The 19,156-nt window shown below is 37.2% G+C and overlaps 1 protein-coding gene across 11 annotated transcripts in view; it reads right to left on the reverse strand.

The window, feature by feature from the left end:
* Window positions 1-19,156, reverse strand: part of LOC120634427 (plasma membrane calcium-transporting ATPase 3) — a 281,705-nt gene that overhangs the window by 30,459 nt on the left and 232,090 nt on the right. For 8 of the 11 annotated variants that reach the window (XM_039904957.1, XM_039904955.1, XM_039904951.1 and 5 more), the window contains 11 exons: window positions 14,912-15,005; window positions 13,892-14,008; window positions 11,053-11,097; window positions 9,233-9,393; window positions 6,585-6,800; window positions 5,945-6,187; window positions 5,320-5,558; window positions 4,348-4,510; window positions 3,589-3,690; window positions 2,574-2,753; window positions 1,554-1,748 (listed from right to left, as the gene is read on the reverse strand). In XM_039904957.1, coding sequence (XP_039760891.1) covers window positions 1,554-1,748; window positions 2,574-2,753; window positions 3,589-3,690; window positions 4,348-4,510; window positions 5,320-5,558; window positions 5,945-6,187; window positions 6,585-6,800; window positions 9,233-9,393; window positions 11,053-11,097; window positions 13,892-14,008; window positions 14,912-15,005 — 1,755 coding nt within the window. The remainder of the gene's footprint in view (window positions 1-1,553; window positions 1,749-2,573; window positions 2,754-3,588; window positions 3,691-4,347; window positions 4,511-5,319; window positions 5,559-5,944; window positions 6,188-6,584; window positions 6,801-9,232; window positions 9,394-11,052; window positions 11,098-13,891; window positions 14,009-14,911; window positions 15,006-19,156) is intronic. The other 3 variants (XM_039904960.1, XM_039904959.1, XM_039904958.1) reach the window with 3 other exon arrangements.

Below are 19,156 nucleotides of genomic sequence, written 5' to 3' on the forward strand. Positions count from 1 at the left end.
TAGATGGCGATGTGCGCATTGTCGTAGTATATTTATCTATTTATTTTTGTCTTGAAATGTCAATTTACTTTTTTAAATCACTCAGCAAAAATTTCCTCACTTTAAGCGGAGACCTGTGCCCTGCATTGGGTTGATCAAGATTTATTTATTTAGCAACACACCCCGAGAAGACATTACAGTTGACCAATTCGTCTACCCGGGGCTATGAAAAGAATTTTACAATAACAAGTAATAATTACAAAAAACAAAAAAATACAAATAGCTATATAAAATTAAGAATTAAAAAAACAAAATAATAACAATGACAATGATAACAATAAGTTAATCTAAGTTTGAATATTTTTTGTACGTTTTATTGATGCCGAAGTAAACAGCAGAATAGGAGCTGCTTCTGCTGCTTTTGGAAAGCTTCGATCTAAGGTAAATAATAATAAAATATACTACGACAATACACACATCGCCACCTAGCCCCAAAGTAAGCGTAGCTTGTGTTATGGGTACTAAGATGACTGATGAATATTTTTATGAATTATATATACATAAATACTTAGAAAATACATATAAACACCCAGACACTGAAAAGCACTTAATGCTCATCACACAAACATTTTCCAGTTGTGGGAATCGAACCCACGACCTTGGACTCAGAAAGCAGGGACGCTGCCCACTGCGCCAGTCGGCCGTCAAAGGTGTTTCGATCGCATGATTTAAGGCTCTCAACGAAGGTCTCCGTTTATTTAGCTATATTATACAGTAAGGTTGGCTATTACCAACCTTACTGTACGCTTCAGAAACGTGGTGCTTATACCGCAAGCATTTTCGTACTTTAGACCGGTTCCACATTATGTGCCTACGCGACATTATGAACATGCACTGGTCGGATCGTGTGAGAAACACGACAGTCTTACGACGAGCAAATGTCAGCGGGATTGAGGCTTATATAATAAGGCGGCAACTCCGGTGGTGTGGACACATATCCAGAATGGGTGAAGAAAGAGTGGCTAAGCGCATATTTTACTCCGAATTGCAGGTTGGGAAACGTAAGCAGGGCGGGCAACACTTGCGATACAAAGATGTGCTAAAGCGGCACATGAAGAGATGTGATATGGACCCATCACTGTGGGAATTTGAAGCAGAAGATCGGCCGCGATGAAGACACTCCGTAAATAAAAAAGTATCGGAGTTTGAAGTATCGGCGTGCAGAGCAAGATGCTAGGCGTAATGAGATAAAGGCCAGACCATCGCCGGCCGTATATTACATATAATTGGTGGAGTACTGACGTGCTGTCAATGTGATCGCACGTTTAAAACAAAGAGTGGTTATGCCAGTCACTGGAGAGCACATCAGGTACGCTCATAATAGCTAGAAGGAGTCGCTGTGGTCGGATACGGCCAGGAGGATATATATAATGTCTGTGTAGCTCACCAATCCGCGTCGGAGCTGCGTTGTGGGTTTATGCTCCAAAATCGGTTCTCATATGAGAGGCGAGACCTGTGCCCAGCCAGTGGGCTGCGGATGGAGAAGTTAAATGTGTGACTATAGATATACTCACCATAGCAAATCCAACATCCGCCTTTTTGAGCGCAGGTCCGTCATTCGTACCATCACCGGTCACAGCTACCACCTCGCGCGTATCGAAAGCCTTCGACTCGATCATGCCTTTAACCAATGTGTATTTGTCCGTAGGCGACGACCGGGCCAGTACGCGGAGTTTCGGCCATACTTTGTCCACCAGGTGTTGTTGTACCTACAAAACCATGATATATAATATACTATATACTTATATCACCTAACCGTTCGCCGCGTATTTGTTTTGTTACATCCATTTACATATTGAGCCATTTTTTTTCAAGAAGAAGTAACACTTTATTGCACGTAAACACACAGGAAAAGAAAGATAAAGGAGTATACAGTAAACAATGTAAACAAAGGCGGCCTTATTGCTGTAAGCAATTTAAAAAAAAAAAGAAAAAAAATAAACAAACATAATACTCGTATATAAATATATAATAAACATAACATTTCAAGTGTTTTTTTGATAAGTCGTTACAGCCCGCAAACCCGAATTGAGGATGTGTGGTGGGTCTATACTCCCAAATCGACTCCTCTATAAAAGAGGCGGCCTGTGTCCAGCAGTGGGATAGGCTGCGGAATCGATCTAGACCTATATCTTTAAATACCTTTCTCCATTAGCGTCTCTGTTGGATTCTTTCCATTCTATTATTATTATTAAATTTTTTATTGCACACACATAAACAAAACACAAAGAGATAAAAAAAAACAAGTTTAGGTGTGCATAGGCGGTCTTATCGCTAAAGCAATCTCTCCCAGACAACCTTTGGCGAAAGTAGTTGTTATAAGCAACGGGTTGGTGCGGCAATAAAAATTTTCTTCTAGGATGAGAAAGTCGTCGATCTCTTTTATTATTACTAACTTGTGTTCTATTGTTATAGCTCACCAACCCGCATTGAAGCAGCGTGGTGGGTGTATGCTCTAAAACCGTGTTTTCTATGAAAGCCTGTGCCCTGTTGTATACGCTGCAGATTCGAACTAGCCCTATATCTTCAAATACCTCTCCATTGGCGTCTCGGATCCGGCTGTTGAATTCTTTCCCTTCTAGGATGAGGAAGTCGTCGGTGGGTTTGAGGATGCCGCATTTGACTGCTATCGAGCGCGCGGTGTTCACGTTGTCACCGGTCACCATTCGGACAGTGATTCCAGCCTTCTGACATTTCTTGATCGCCTCCGGTACCTGTTAATTCGTACAACACATTTAATAACGGAATAGATCTTAGCTTATTCGACTACGGAGTTCCTGGATTTGTTTCCCGGGGTCATTAAGTACTGTTATTTGGGGGTACTTCATATGTGCTTTAAAGCACTGCCTACCCTTAAGATTTTCAATTAGACGAGGACGTCCTGCATTTCTTGGGGGATGTGTTCAGAATAGACCAATGAGGGACCAATTAATATGTGTATAAATGTTTATGATGTGGGGATTTGCCAAAGTACCTACCACCTGCACCTTCAGAGGTAGCCAGAATGCTATTAGATTTTAAGTTAAGATAAGAGAAGAAGGAATTATTAATTTCATTCTTATTGTCAAGAAAAGTCCCGAATTAATAAAGAATTAAAAAAAAAAAAGATTTTCAATACTTGTTAACATGTTTTATTTGTCAAGTATTACAGTTGTTTTTCCAATTTTAAATCACCTGCCTGCTTTAAGCAGGATAGGTGTTCGACTAGGATAGCCATTCTTAGTCGAACACCTGAGTTTCTGTACATCAGTTATTGGTTAAATAAAAAGCTAATTGCTAATAAAACGAAAGGTTAGAGTGGGGACTTATAAAGAGGTAAAAAAATACGGCTATGGTTAGAGACGGTTGGAAAAGGCTACACAGACAAAAGCTTAGCTCTGAAGTTTAAGAAGAGCACACATTAAAATGTGAAACGTAATACAAAGTAAAATGGCGTTACTACACGTCCTGCCCTCGGACATCACCTTAAATGTACCATGTACTCATTTACACATTAGTGTAAAAGCAAATTAGACCTATAAATTATGGAAAAAAGTGTCAAAGTCTCACCTCTGGCCTTACAGGATCCTCAATACCAACAACGCATAAGCAGGTCAAGTTATTTACAATGTTGTCTTCGTCGTCCCAGTTGGGCTCTTGGTCTATGTGCACCTGGAAATCACAAAATTATAATTGCCTTAAAACATTTTCATTTATATTTATATCTCAAGCAATTAAAGTATCGCATGCTTTACCGGCGAAGGAAAACTCTTGAGGAAACCTGCATGCCTGAGAGTTTTCATAACGTAACTCAAAAGGCGTGTAAAGTCTAAGTGTATACGGCCTAAACTAACTTCTTAGTCTGGGAAGAAAACCATGTACTGTAGTGAGCTGGTAACGGTTTGAAAATGATAAAGTAAATAGATCATAGATGAAAAAATGGACGATCGTGGATGTGTCCAAAATTTGATTTTCCTTGTTTTATGGATACCCAAGTTTATTTTCTTCTCCGGAGAATGAATGAAAAGATGGAAAGCGGCGTATGTCGCACTCGAGAACGCTTTATCATCATCAACCCATTACGGCCCGCTAAAGGTCACGGGTCTTCTCTTAGATTAAGGAGGGTTTAGGCCGTAGTCTATCAAGCTGGACAAGTGCGGACAGGATGGAAGACTTCATACCTTTGAGACGTTACGGAGAACTCTCAGGAGTGCCACGACGTTTTTCTCCACCGCTTAAGTATTAGATGCCTTAGAGGTTCCGGAGAACAATTACGAGCACCCCGAAAGGGACGCTGAACCTTCTATCACAACTTTTATGGAGTAATACCTGGTTAATATCCGCTTTCCCCGGCACGAAGTCCCTGTACGCCACGGATATCGTCCTCAGTCCGTCGCAGGCCATCGGCTCGATCACTTGCCTCACCAGTCGCTCCTGCATGTCGCGTGTGAACTTTTCTAATCTACCCTCGTGACCGTAGATGAATGAGCATCTGGGGATAAGTTCATTGAATTTTAGCGTTTGCCCGGAAAGTATTCAAGGCAAAGGGGGAAAGAGAAAAACATCCTGGCTGCGCCAGTGGTTTCATCAGAGCACTCGGTCACTATTCACAGCTTCTGTATCCAAAGTTCAAGTTGTCAGAATGATCGCAGAACTTCGTTAGAAGGGGAAGAGATTGAGCAATAATTGCCGTACGGTGAAGGCAGGTCAGAATACAGTTGTCATTACCACACCTCTTCCCGCACAAGTACAAGATGACTCAATGAATAAACGTAGGACGGGCAGAAGCGTCCTCAGTGCTACTACTACCATCCTCCCATTTCGAGCACTTTAGTCCAGCAGTGGACTCTTAAGTGTTCTGCGTGGACAATGAAAACGGATTTCTGTGGGGCTGTGGGAGTTGTCTATAATTGCAGAAGCCACTACGATACTTCTTCCAATTGTATCATTGTGTGGTTAGGTATATTTTAATACAGATACGGTACTTTATAAATACAGTTGCATTACTGATGTACTTGTTGAGAGACTCAGACGGCACAAAGATTCCTCCTGGTGTCCTAGTTGTTATCATTTTGGTAAATTCTACTTTTTTTTCTCCAGTGTAGTCTGGTGGGAGTTTTCAGCAATGCTCAGCTACCCTACCGACACAGACGCGCCAGCAAGCGATTCAGTGTTCCGGTAAGAGTATAGGTTGGTAACTACAATATCTCTAAAGGGTCACCGCGTTACCATCTTGGCACTCACCGTCAGGTAAGATCTGAGTCAAAAACTAACTTAGTAGAGCAATTAAAATACACTTACTTTTTTAAAACGATTTCGGAAGCACCCTTAGTATACAGCCTATATCCTCCCTTGTGAGGTATCACGGTGGACATGCTCTTGCGCACGGAGTTGAACGTGTAGACCCTGGTGAAGGACTCCTCGGGATGCCTTTCCCTGACCCCCTCGTAACTCTGTCCCAAAGCTACGACGAAGCCAAGGAGTGAGCACTCCGTTTTGTTACCGACTTGCATGGGTGGGCCTGTGGGGTCTTGGGATGGCTGAAAGGGGGTATAAACTGGTAAGAACAAGCCGTATGTCGCAGCAAGAAGGGATGAATTGATCACGGTAAGAAAGAATTACAGATTAAGTTTGAAAACAGAAAATGCCAACGTAATAAACCATACGTAAAATTGGCTACAATAATTTCGCTATAATACCAAAATGTATCTATCATCATCTACGTAGTACTTTTTTCTTAATTTGTTTGAGATAAATTGCAGCTAACTTAGGTTAGAAGCCTGTCCAAGTTTTAAGTGGTTATTTTTTACAACTACACTTTTATACTAAAAATAGTATAAATGCAAGAAAAAGTATAGTTTAGTCCAAATTAATAAGTGTCTGACAAGTATTTAAATAAAAGTGATAATACTGGAAATGTTCTTACCATGATTCTGGAAGTGAAAGCGCTGTTGACAGATATACCCTCGATCATGGTTTCCGCTACCTCCGGTGGTATATCCCTATAGTTCGGCGTGACCTTGCACAGTTTCTCACAGATGTACGACTGCACTACTGTCATTCTGTTTGTCGTGAGGGTACCGGTCTTGTCTGAGCAGATGGCAGTCGCGTTACCCATAGTTTCGCAAGCGTCGAGATGCCGTACCAGATTGTTGTCTTTCATCATTTTCTGGAAGGGTATTCACGTGATTAAAATTTTCGTAGAATACTAACTGTTTTCCGCATTCTTCGTCTGCTTTCATTACGGTTTTTTACAGATCGCGTGGAAACTGTTTGTTTTCTTGGGATTAAAAGTGGGCTATGTTAGTATCTAGTGAACTTTTTGATTATGATTGGAAGAATTACTCAGTTCGAGAAGTATCCTCAAAATTAACATTAAACAGTCAAGTTAAGATCACACATGAAATCTGGAATGCAATTTAACGGAAGAAAGCGTATCTTGGCGGGATACGCAAGTAAAAGTGTGACAGTTAAAGGCAACTCTTTCAAATGTTTTACGAGCCCATCAGCTAACTTTTGAAGTAATAACTTAAATCTAGAAGACATCCTTAAATTTGGTAACATACCTTGACGGAATACGCAAGTGACAGTGTGACGGCTAAGGGCAACCCCTCAGGCACGGCGACTACTAGGACGGTGACACCGATGATCAGATGCTTCACCAGGTTGTTGATGTACTTGGCCTTCCATTGCTTCTCCTCGATGACGAATGTGTGCACGCAGAACTGGATGACTAGGATAATTACAGTGAGCACCGCGATCGTTGAGCCGGCGTAACCGATCTAGTGAAAAAGAAAAACGTCATAAGTCATCACCATATTGTACAGTGTTTCAAATAACCTTATTACAGAGATACTATGAAAATTAAGCTTAATTTGCTATATACTCTGCGAAAAGCAGAGGAAGTTGGTACACTGTAATTTGTCTCATTGTTGAGAGTACATTGCCGAAGATCTGTTTGGTGTTGAGTATAAAGATTGAAGAAAAGATAAATTACACCGTACATATTCAGCAAATACTTATTATACTGAATACTTAAAGTTAATACTCGCTTGTGACAATAAAGATACTCATAGATACTCGAGGAATGGTCTCAGAAGTACAGAATTCTCGTTTTGTAGTTTTGAGAACATTCCGCAAATAACCATAGAACAAAATTAAATTGTAGGCTTTCCTTAGTTTACAATTTCTGTGTCATACTTGACTACAGATCACGAGGTAATTTGGTTTGATCCCGGGTCGTGCTGATAAATTAGTTATTAAGAAATTCTTACTACAAGCCTGGAAATTGGAAATTTGCTGTTATTCAGCCCCGTGCCTCGAAGGGCACGTTGAACTGTCGGTCTATCGCCCGATATGCTGTTCCATCTAGGATAGGCCAGCTTGCCTAGAAAATGCCTATTAGCTCTGGCCTTAAAGTTACTCAAGTTAGACGTGGCAGAGAAAATTCGGAAGTAATAAATTCCCAAATCTCACCTGCCGGGAGGAAATGAGAGGTCGACATTTTTTAACATATTGTTTAAACGTATGCATTGGTAGGCAGTGGCGTGCATTGCATATATGCAAATAAGCAGTGCATACCCTACCCTCAGGGTCATAAAGAACCTTCAGATAGGACCATTAAAGTTTTGTAATTAAAAAAACACTAAGTAAAAAATATATGAAAGCGCCATCTAGTAATGAGCGGCCAAACTTCTAGGTCAATTGTCGCTAGACAGGCGACAGCGCAACCAGCGCGCGCGAGGCGTAGGTATAGCTTATAAAATAAAATTTTCTACTTCGTATTTTAATTTTTAACCGTAAATGCTAAACATTTACCTTTTAAAACACGTAAAAATACCTATATTATCATTTAAATCTCATGTTATCGATTGCAGGGTAAATCAATTATTATGAATCACTCGACATATGACGCCATCTACTGTTGCATAGAAATATCAAATAAAATAAGCACGCCCAATGAAAGAATCGTTCTGCTAGATGTGTGCGTGCAAGTTAGTAGTGTGTGTCGTGTAATGTTATAATCGTGCGCTTGTACTTACAAGATTAGCATCGGTCTTGTGTGAACAGTTTCATTCATAAATTCTCTATGTATAGGTGTCTATAAGCACTGCTTACGGAAGTGGATAATCAATTACGTGTTTGATTTTTTTATGAAAAGTATTCCAGGAATTATTGGAAAGTGAGAAAGTTAACAATAATTATTGTTTATATTTATTGTTGACATATCAAAATAAAATAGCGTTCGTACCCTTACTTACAAAAAAATTAAAGACATATTTTGACTAAATTCGATTGCAATATTATCATTAGCATATTCAATCGCCATTATTGTTTACCTTCGAACAATGCTCTATGGCGTTGGTGATAAATAAAAGGTTAACGTGCATAAATACAGCAACTTATAAAAGTTTGAGTAGTGATAGTTTAATGTGTTAACGTTATTTTATAGTTTATTCATTCATTTTATAATGAAAGCATATTCGTGCGGTCTTTGTTTGGGTTCAGTGTGCCTGGAAAAAGTACTTAGAGACAACTTTAATTTCTATCCCTTTATCGTAAAATTAGAAATCATTCGCAAAGGAAGGTGTGTACCAATGTTACAAATATCCACAAAAATAGGTGATAAAGTAAAACGTATGTGTAATAATAAATTTTACGAAAACTAGGTATTCTTGACTAAGCGGCTTTGTACACACCAATCGATTATTTTGCTTTCCTTTTGTTTTATTGTCCAATATACGTAAAGTTTGAAATGATAAAGGATATTGTGATATTAATAATTTTCATCAAGACGCTAAAAACATGTTGGAAAAAAATATTATCATCTTCAGTGTGCTTAGAAAATGCTGCCGAATGGTGTGTCATAATTTTGTGACGTAAATCAGGGTATGTACTTTTATTCAATTAGCAGTAGATAGACGATAGTATTAAATCAATCAAAAATATAACTTTCGTAAAGTAATTTGAATATAAACCGACATATCTAAAATATAAATTTTACTTTATGTTTGTGCTGAACACCTTGTGCATACCCTGGGTCCAAGGGCTATGCACGCCACTGTTGGTAGGTCCAAAATTACCTTAGAAATCATATTATAAAAGCGTATACTCAATCCCATAAATGACTTCTGTACCATTCGCAGACGATATGCAGATGCCACATGTTTATACCTATCAAGGTCAGGTAAACTGCGTACGCGATTGCACTCACCTGTATGGCTAGTTTAGTGAGCTTGGCTTGCAGCACCGACTTCTCCTTCTTATGGCTGGATTCGGGCGCGGGTTTGCTCTCGGCCGGCGCGGGCACGTGGTTGTCATCGGGACGCGCGTGGTTGCCATGGCTGTTGCCGGACGCTGCTACGTCGTCATCACCTGGGCGTTGTTGCGCTTTTTGTTAAAGAATTTTTATAGTGATTGCTACTGTTTGGTATTTTACCCGCATACTGCGTGCGACTTTATTTTTATGTCTTTGGTTGCCTAAAAGGCCGCTTTGTAGCAATAGGGTCGCCGTATTAAAGCTTCTACATTACTTTTTATTTGTACTTTACACGCGTATTTCGTGCGTTCTATAAAATTTTGTTTTTATGTCTTTTCTGGAGTAGATGGTTACGTAGCAATAAGGACACCGAATAATTCTGCCTTACTCGCTCTTTTTGTTTGCTATTTTTCTTTGTTGTGTGCAATAAAAGTGTATTCATAAATTTTTTTCATTAAAAATTTTTGCTCATGTAAATGATTACTTATAGTATCAGATATAGGTCATATCATATAAAGGGTCTCTGAAACCCTTTATATGATTTACAAATTTAACTGTATATTTTGTTTCGTGTTATGAGGTGGGTATATTTTCTATGTCAGTTTGTATGTTGTTACAATATAGAAACCTCAAACAAAAAATAGCCAACTGTTATGACGTGACATCGATTTACAAGCAAATATGTGTGCGTGTAACAGGTAACAATGTAACAATTATAGTTTTAATATTATTTAAGAATTGAATATTTTTTCTGTTGCAATAGTATTTCTTGATCACATGTGACCAACCATTTTGTAATACCAATAAAAACTTTTAGGGTATTTTCTAAGAATAAATGGAAATTATAATAAGAAGTATTAATTTTGTTTGAATCTGTTAAACATTGTCGATGATGATCAAGTATTTGTTAACTTCAATAACTTTGTGTACTGGTAGCAAGTTTTTAATATTGTTACTTTGAAGGTTTACAGTTAATAAGACGTCAGTCGGTTCAGAGATTGTGTAAAACATAATTTTACTGAGTTAAGCTAATAAAGATATAAAAAATAATACGGCTCTTTATATACTGGGCATATATTATACGGTAAGCACTAAATTTAGAGTTTAGACACTGAATAAGCCAATTAAAAAAAAATAACTTCACTTTATACCAAACAATAACAAAAGTTTACTTTATACCAAACAATAACAAAAGTACACAGTCAACCAAAAAAATCGTCAAACCCACATATTCAAATTAAAAGTGCGTAATTAAAATACACTTTACATATCATATTATTTATAAAGCGCCGCCCTAAACCTGTAAATAATTTTAGAAATGAGTGCTTATAAAAATACTAAGCGAACATAATTGCGGTAAATAACTACTAGGATGCTTATTAAATGCAGTGTAATGTTTAGGTGTGACATGAGTGTGTTTTAACTATGGAGTTTTATTTATACTTTGAATATAATTAACTAATTGAGCTAGTGTTAACTGAATGTAGCATTAAATATTATATTTTTTTGACTAATAACACAGTTCAGTACATTTTGCTTCAAAAAAAGTAAATTATTAATTCCATGGACGTAAATATTACTCAAAGTAAATTAAGGGGTTTGTAAATGGAAAAAATGTATTGAATGTGTTATTATCAAACACTGCGGGGCACAAAAATTGCTAAATTCCTAAAAAATCGATTAAAATAAATTTTATATCTGATTTGCTCCATTTTTTTGCCCTTTAGTGTACTGTAGGGTAAATAAAGCGGGGCATAGCACAGGATACTACTTACCTGTCAGGCTCTTGCGTTGTCCCTTTTTCTGCTGCTTTTTGGCTTCTACGCGCGCCAATTCGTCCGTCGGTGTATCCAAAGGGTAGGTAATACAAGCATACACATGATGACAACGTCGTTTATACATCATGCAGTCAACACGACATAAACACGATGCAATTTTTTTAAATGTGTATGTTTTTTATTTATTCGTTTTATTTTCATCGGCGAGGGGTGTGCGGCAGGCCGGGGTCGAGGGGGTGGAGAAAAAAAAATTCGGATGTCATTGATAGGGTCTAAATGTAAATGAAAACTAAATCTAAAGGGTCAAATGCCCAAGCATTTGTTGCCAACTTAAGTTAACTTTAAGTTTTTATCAATCTATTTCTAGATGTACAATTTTTTTGGCCTCAAATGCTCAAGCGTAGCGACTAAATTGCATTTACAGATGTATGCTTTAGGTATATTTTAGTTATTTTTTTTATATACTATAAACTAGATAACGAGATTATTTTATATGCATAATCATAAAACAACGCATGGATTTTACATCGATGGGGTACTACTAGAAGTCAATAACGTGAAACATAAATAACATATAGTATGGTATAATAATTAATATATCATGCTCGGGAAAAACATTTCAGGCTTATTAGTCAAACACAACATCAACTTTCGACAGGACCGTGGGAATGTAAATTCATCAAACACTTGTATTGAATTTTCGTCGCCAACAAATAAAATAATCTCATATTATGAAGAGCAAAACCGGTGAAACGTTTCGTTTTGATCTTTTTCTAACTTCAAAAATGGACAATGTTTCCAATTTATATGATTACTTCCAGCATTCTGCGAATTTCGCCTTGTCATAATTAAATGTTACCCCATTCAAAAGAATCAAATAAATATAAAAACAACGAGTGAATTAATTAGTGAGTAGTTTATGATATTTGATAAATTTACCGAACTACTCTACAGTACAATTTACGTGGTTATTTTTTTTGTTACTAAGTGAATTCAGGAATAAAGCCTTTATTTATTGAAATATTATTGTGAAACTTATTTTTTTTTAATATTTAATAAGGTCAAGAAAAAAATGCGGTATTTTAGTTCACATATATAAGGAAATAAGTAAAAATAGTGTTCGGTAACATTTTTGAAGAATTCGTTTCACCGGTTTATTAGTTCCAAGGGGGAGTGCGGTGGCTATGGAGGGGTACGTCGTCGCCATGACACACTATATGCAACTACACTCGGGTTGCCACGGTGATTGTATGACAAGTTTCACAGCAACTTACTACTTCTGAATCTATCAATATACTGCTAATAAAGAGATCAATACTAAACTATAAGGCCGCCTTTTTTATTCTACTTTTTAAGTCTCTTCTTTTAACGACCTTTATTTCTTGTGGCGTTCTTTATTTAAATGTAATTTGTTCACTTGAATACTTCATAGTGCTGTTTAATTACTTAATTTTTTCTACATAGTGTTATCCTTTTCTAAACAAAACGTTGTGAGAAGGATAGCAATAATTTTAAAAATATCAATTAACTTTATTTTACATATTTGTGTACAACTGAATTAGCACCGTTGTCTAAGAAAATTGTATTTATACAAAAAAGCTGTTTGTTATATATTGTATTTTTTAAGACTGGTTCTTTCTTCCGCCACTTCTCAACCTTTACAATCGAAATAGGAAAGTTAGAGAATTTAAAAAAAAAATGTCTGTTGATCGAGTTTCAAGAAAAATTATTCAAAAGTAAGTAGTTTCGAAACATTTATAATGCCACTTGTCAATTCAACCATCCGATACTTTCCTAATTGTCAAGCAAACTGTACAATACTCATTTAGATTAAGCCAAATTCTTATTAATAAACAAATAAATATGCACATTACATTTTCGATTTTCAACACTGCATTTGCAAACCAAGTATTCATAATTATTCACTAAATGAGCAATGTATTTTTTTTTAATACTACGTAATTAGCATTTACATGCTTTTTCGGGAGGACTTTTCTGGTGTCGACTCTTTAATGAAATACTTTAAAAAACTACGAGTAAACTAGCAAGTATAATATTTTCTAGATGCAGTTAAATGGAAGTAGCAAAATTTAATCAGTTTTATTTTTAAACCAACACCAGAAGAAGTATCTAATCGAACTAGGGTTAGTATTATGTCACACAAAAGTGTCGCGAGGGTAGATTTTATTTTTGTTTTATAGTTAATTTACTCACAATCTCACCAAATAATAGTAATTTATTAAGATGTGGGGCACGATTTTTTTTTTTGTTAATCAAAAACCTAATAATCGAGACTTTTACATTATCTTTAGCATAGTATTCTAAGTCAGGTTTATATTAAGTAGTTGGATTGCAGTCATAGAAAAAAAAAACATCAAGCCCATTTCCAGCCCACGTTTTTCTCCAGAATGATAAGGGTATTTAGGGGTAAGGCCGTAGTCCACCACGCTGGTCAAGTGCGGATTTGTAGACTTCACACGCCCTTCAGAAAATTATGGATGACTCTCAGGCATGCAGGTTTCCTTCGCCGTTGGAGCAAGTGATATTTAATTGCTTAAAAAGCACATAACTCCGAAAAGTTAAAGATTCGTGCCAACTATGTCCCCCCAAAATTGAAGCCGTAGCTGTACTCACTAGGCCATCACTAGGGAATCACTGTAAAAAATAAAATAACGCTTGCGACTCATTATGTAATATGCGATTAAGTTAATAGGTAATATGGGTGGTCACTAAACGAGTTTTACTAACAGGCAACAACTTTTGTGTGGCACAACAGGATCGATAAAAAATCTAATTGTAACGTAACAAGGTGCAGTCACTAGTAAAGGACCCTGACCTTTCTTCATTTGCTTGATCTCCTTCTCCTGCTTGTCGACCGCCGCCCCCAGCAGTGTAAAGATGATACCAGCCTGCGAGTTCACGCCTACCGCAGTCACCAACATTTTACCGGAGCCTGGAATCGTTCAGAGCACCATAGCTTTATTGTTTTTTTTTGACGTGACATCGTCTTATAATTCGATGGAGCCGGCTGCACGCACGAAAAAACATGACGTATGCGGCGTTACCTCGCTCTGAGGAGTTCAATTCAAGGCTTGAAGTGCAAGTGAGAGCGCGGAACGAGCGACAAAGAGGCACAGTCAGCCTCCGCGTTCAACATCTGTCTCTCTCCTACTTGAGTGAGCGATGCGTCCGCGTGGACAGCTTCTATACAATAATACATTTACATGTTTTCGGCAAGGATGAAGTGCAGTGAAAAGTGAATGTGGTGTCAATTGTTTATAGCAACGATAATATCTATGAAACAAATAAAATTAAAATTTTCTTTTGAAAAATGCAACCATTCCATCAGTATTTTCTTACAACGTTGTCACGTTCAACTATCGTCAGTAATCCGACTTTACAGACAATCAATTTTTTCAATTAATCATTGACGGGCCACAATAAGCAGGTTATGCCAGGAACACGTCCTGCAACGTACCGCCCTGTGCCCATCAACCTTAATGGCTAGTCATCATCATCAAACACAGTCCACTGCTGGTCTGAAGGCCTCTCCCAACAAGAGGGTTTGCTGATTGGTGATCACAGTGAATGGTAGAAGCACAGAGGACGATGCTCTCCGTTCTCCGTTCTCTTAGTCGCCTCGTACGCTCCCGAGGTAAGAGGAGGTGTGATGACAATTTCTGATCTTCCCTCACCACGCGGCTAGTATGGACAGAATTTTTTCTCCCCGGGGAAAGGATACAATTCGAGAATAGAACTATTATGCAAACATTAGCTTTTCTTCTTCTTCTGTCAGCATTTAAGAGCTCGCCAGTGTTCATATGTAGAAACTTATTGAGTATTATTTTTGACATACCTTCCATAACGTGAGTACCGGATAGCACCATGGGATCAAAAGATTCACCCTTCTTAACATGGTCCGATTCACCCGTCAGCGAGGACTCGTCGATCTGCGGAACAAATATCTTACGTAAATAAATCAGCTAGCGAAAACCTTTTGGGAAAACTGTCATAAAAATCGATCAATAGTTAAACTGTTAAATAAATGTACATACGAAAAATATTCTATCTCTAGTTGAGATAGGTTCTCAATTTTACCAGAACCTTTTACTTTGAATTCGATTAAAAAACCGGAAAAGCGAGAGTCTGCAACAGTAACACATCTGTCTAACTATCACAGTTCGTGAGATAAAACCTGGTGACTCACGGACAGACGGGCAACGGTGTCTTAGCAATAGGGTGCCGTTTTACCTTTTGGGCGTGGCATTCTAAAAGCCAGATAAGACCGTTGAGATTTTTACCCATTCGTTCGCTGCATGTTGATTGTCACTAGATGGCCTATTTCGATTCCTTACAAGCAATAGCTAACTATCACACGATCAAAGAGGTAGAAAATGTTAGTGTTTCATTACTTGTATTTTAACATAAAAAAACTCTGAAACGTCAGAGCAACATAGAATTTGTGTGCCTTTTCTTAAAGCTCAAATTCATCATTCGTCTACACACCTACTTACAACGTGCTATTAAAACTATAAGCTGAATTGCAGAATTTGCGACTAGGTTAATTTTTCTTTGACGTTAAAAGTATTACGATACTGGAAAAGGACGAGTAACGTGCAGCGTTCAGATAAGTGAGCACCTAATTGTTTTGCATAGGTCTCCAATAAAAAGTATTTGAGACATCATTGTAAACTGAGCATTGAGCATCTAATATAACACACATCGTTAATAATTAAGCAATGAGTACCCATTTGTTTTGTTACATCTCTGGCTATGTGTAACTTAATTATAACCTGAGAAATTATCACCTAATTATATAATTTAGTCATCTATTTTTCTCTCACTCTCATTGTTTTGTTAACGTTGTTTTGCTAAATAACAATAAACCATAAACCGAATACCATATTGTAAAGTTTTGTAACTGTTTATTTTAGACACAATAATTTGTAATAGTATAGTTTAATAATCATATAAACCCGCTACAGAGCACGGCTCTCCTTCCAGAATGCAGCATGCATTATAGTTAAGTAATAGGTGATACAAATTTATAATACTTAAACCTAATCGTTTCCTATGTTAGTTTGGTACACATTACATTATCATAAACCCCCAAATGAATAAGTTGTAATATTCGCTTAATCGAATCGAATGGGAAATGTTTATAGGCTGCTGTCCAGCACTCTGGCCAAGTTCTGATTGCAATACTTCAAACGCTTTTGAGTTCATAACAGAGAACTCTCGGGCATTCAGATTTCTTCACTATGTTTTCCTCAATCGTTTAATGAAGCCATATTTAAAAACGCACATAAACCAGAAAAGTGAATGGTGAAGCGAAGGAAATTCTAACCACTTGGCTATCACGGCGTCTGTAAAGGCGCTGTATAGTTCAGTTTAGATAAAACATAAATGCAGAAACCAAACACTCCCAATCTTGCTGATAAAATTATGTATCAGATAGCAATAATGGCTTCCTTGAAGCTTTACAGATTACGTAATTACTGATAGGAAAATAAAAAAATTAAGTCCCTCCAAATGATAATTAAACGGTATTTGATAAAATGTCGCATTGTGCGATCGTTATCAAATCACGGTACCGCTATCAGTACGTGTTTGATCCTCTTATCAATTATCTGGTCTAGAATTTGTCGCATGAGACAGTGGAATTAGATAAACATGCAGGTGTATCTTTTTAATACCAATTTAAAACACTCCAGGAAGTTTGAAGGACATTTGAATAATCTTTCAACACATATCTCAATTTCGGCAGCCTCACTGACGCAGTGGTGAAACGCTGTGGTCTATGGTTCTTGCCACAAGGTGGTATTTTGTATTTGTATTTTCATACTTATTTTTTATTTTTCGTATGGATTTAAGGTTATTTATATATTTAAAAATCGGGTTTATAGCACTTGTTAGCTTAAGAGTTCCCTAAACTTTAAGATACGCCGAATCGGTGTCGTAACTTTCGTCGGCGTCGAATACATCTCACAAGAGTTCGTGAAGAGTTAAGAGTTTGTTTTTTTATTTACGTTCCGATTAATGCGATTTCAAGGTAAAATGAAAACGGGAAAATGTTTATCAATAAAAATCACTTAGCATCAGGTGAGATTGCAATCAAGGGCTATCTTGAAGTGGAATAAAAAAAACTTTGATTAAAAGTATATAAAAAGAATGTCATGACGTCATAACTTCATTTCGAGGGCAAACTTCGAAAGCTAAGTTAGCAATATGACAAGCACTCGAGACCCTACCGATAACCGAATATCCCATCTTATCAGTTATTGCATCGATACCTGTTGCCTTAGTACAAGTTTTGTTTGCTCGCTTCGAGGAGTTGTTTTCGCATATGGAACTCTGTATCGTCAAAATATTTTGACGACCGATTGGCGCTGTGGGCCGCGACCCTGCTGTATGAGTCTAAGACTGTGGGGTTTGACTCCCAAAACTTTAAAATGTTGTATGATGAACATTAGTTTTTTCAGTGCCTGGCTGTTTATATGTATATTATAAATATTTATGTATATTTTTCATAAAAATATTCATCAGTCATTTTGGTACGGTAATGATTTTGAATTTTGTTTTTTTTTATTTTGATGATAAAGCCTAAGATTGTTGTGTGCTAACCTGTTAGGGAGTATGCCAGTTACATTTAAACCATACCCCTAATAGGTTCCTATGCAAACATTGTACCGAAACGCTAAATCGCTTAGCGGCATGCATTTGTCGGTAAGGTGGTAACTAGACCTAATGTAGCTCGTTTTAGAGTCGTAATCCTGTAGTTCAAATTTTTGTTTTACGAACGATCTACCAAAAACAGGAGCCAAAGAATTGTAGGCAAATTTGAGCTTTAGTTCAACACCAATAAGAAATATTTTACTCCGATGTTCAACTATTTCCACTCGAAAACGACTTCTCGATTGCGAGCAGGCAAATCTTGTACTAAGGCTAGCGTAAACAAATAGGGTCGACCGGCCTCGATCAAGCGCCGATCGTGGAAATAATTGAATGGCTACCGAAAAACATGCGATAAAAAGCGTCTATATGTATCAAGTACCTAACGTTTATTTCATTTGTTTTTTTTAGTTCCCTTTAGTTATTTAACTTTTTATTACTTGTTTTTCTAGAACACATAAGTACACATTCTCTGAAAATTTCAAGTCTATAATTATAACGGTTCCTGAGATACAACGCATTGAAATACGGAGACACTAACTTCGAGTACGCGATCCTTAAAAGTGAAATACAAGACACACGGTAGTGTGAGAAAGCAAAGTCCAGAAACAAAATGGCGATCAGTAGCCATATAGACACGACACATTGTTGTCCGGTTGTCGTGGATTCATTGCAACTTACTTTGATGTTTAAATATCAGATTTTGTGTATATTGTTATAAATTGTTCAAAACTCGTGAGGATTCTTCTAGACTTACTTCCTATCGCATATCACGTTTTTTTGTTTTTATTACATTCAAAGGTAATATAAATATAATCGGCATTAAAAAAAACCCCACTGTCGAAATGTTCTTTTTATAATCATAACTAAGCGTCGACATAAGAATAGGGTTTAAAAAAAACCAAAAAAATCTTCCTGCGCCAGAACTTGTCTCGCGGAGGATTCCGGCGTATATATCAGTAAAACTTTTTTAACCCATGGTCACTCGTCCAAGTTGAAGGATTCACATTCACCTTCGACCTGGCTCATATGGTATGCCATTGAGTATACCAGGAAACGTGATTTATACCCGACATTCATTACGAAGATAAAACTTTGCTCTGTTACGCTCAGTGATTTTCTAGCTAAAATAATCACCTCATTAGTAAGTGTATCGGTGCATAACATGCAAATAATCATCAACTACTTTAAAGATCTTCCACCAGAAATAACTAGACTTGAGAATTTTTTTTTTGTGTTTATTTCTTTATGAGTTAGCCCTTGACTGCACTTCCACCTGGTGGTAGGTAATGATGCAATTTAAGTTAATAAGGGGTATGGCAATTACATTAAACCGAATCGGTTTCCACTCGACATCGTAACGGAACACTAAATCGCTTGGCGAAAAGTGTAAAGTATGTCGAGAGGGTTATATCCATCTAAAGACTCC

Source organism: Pararge aegeria, chromosome 24 (assembly GCF_905163445.1).
Source record: "Pararge aegeria chromosome 24, ilParAegt1.1, whole genome shotgun sequence".
NCBI classification, from domain to species: domain Eukaryota; kingdom Metazoa; phylum Arthropoda; class Insecta; order Lepidoptera; family Nymphalidae; genus Pararge; species Pararge aegeria.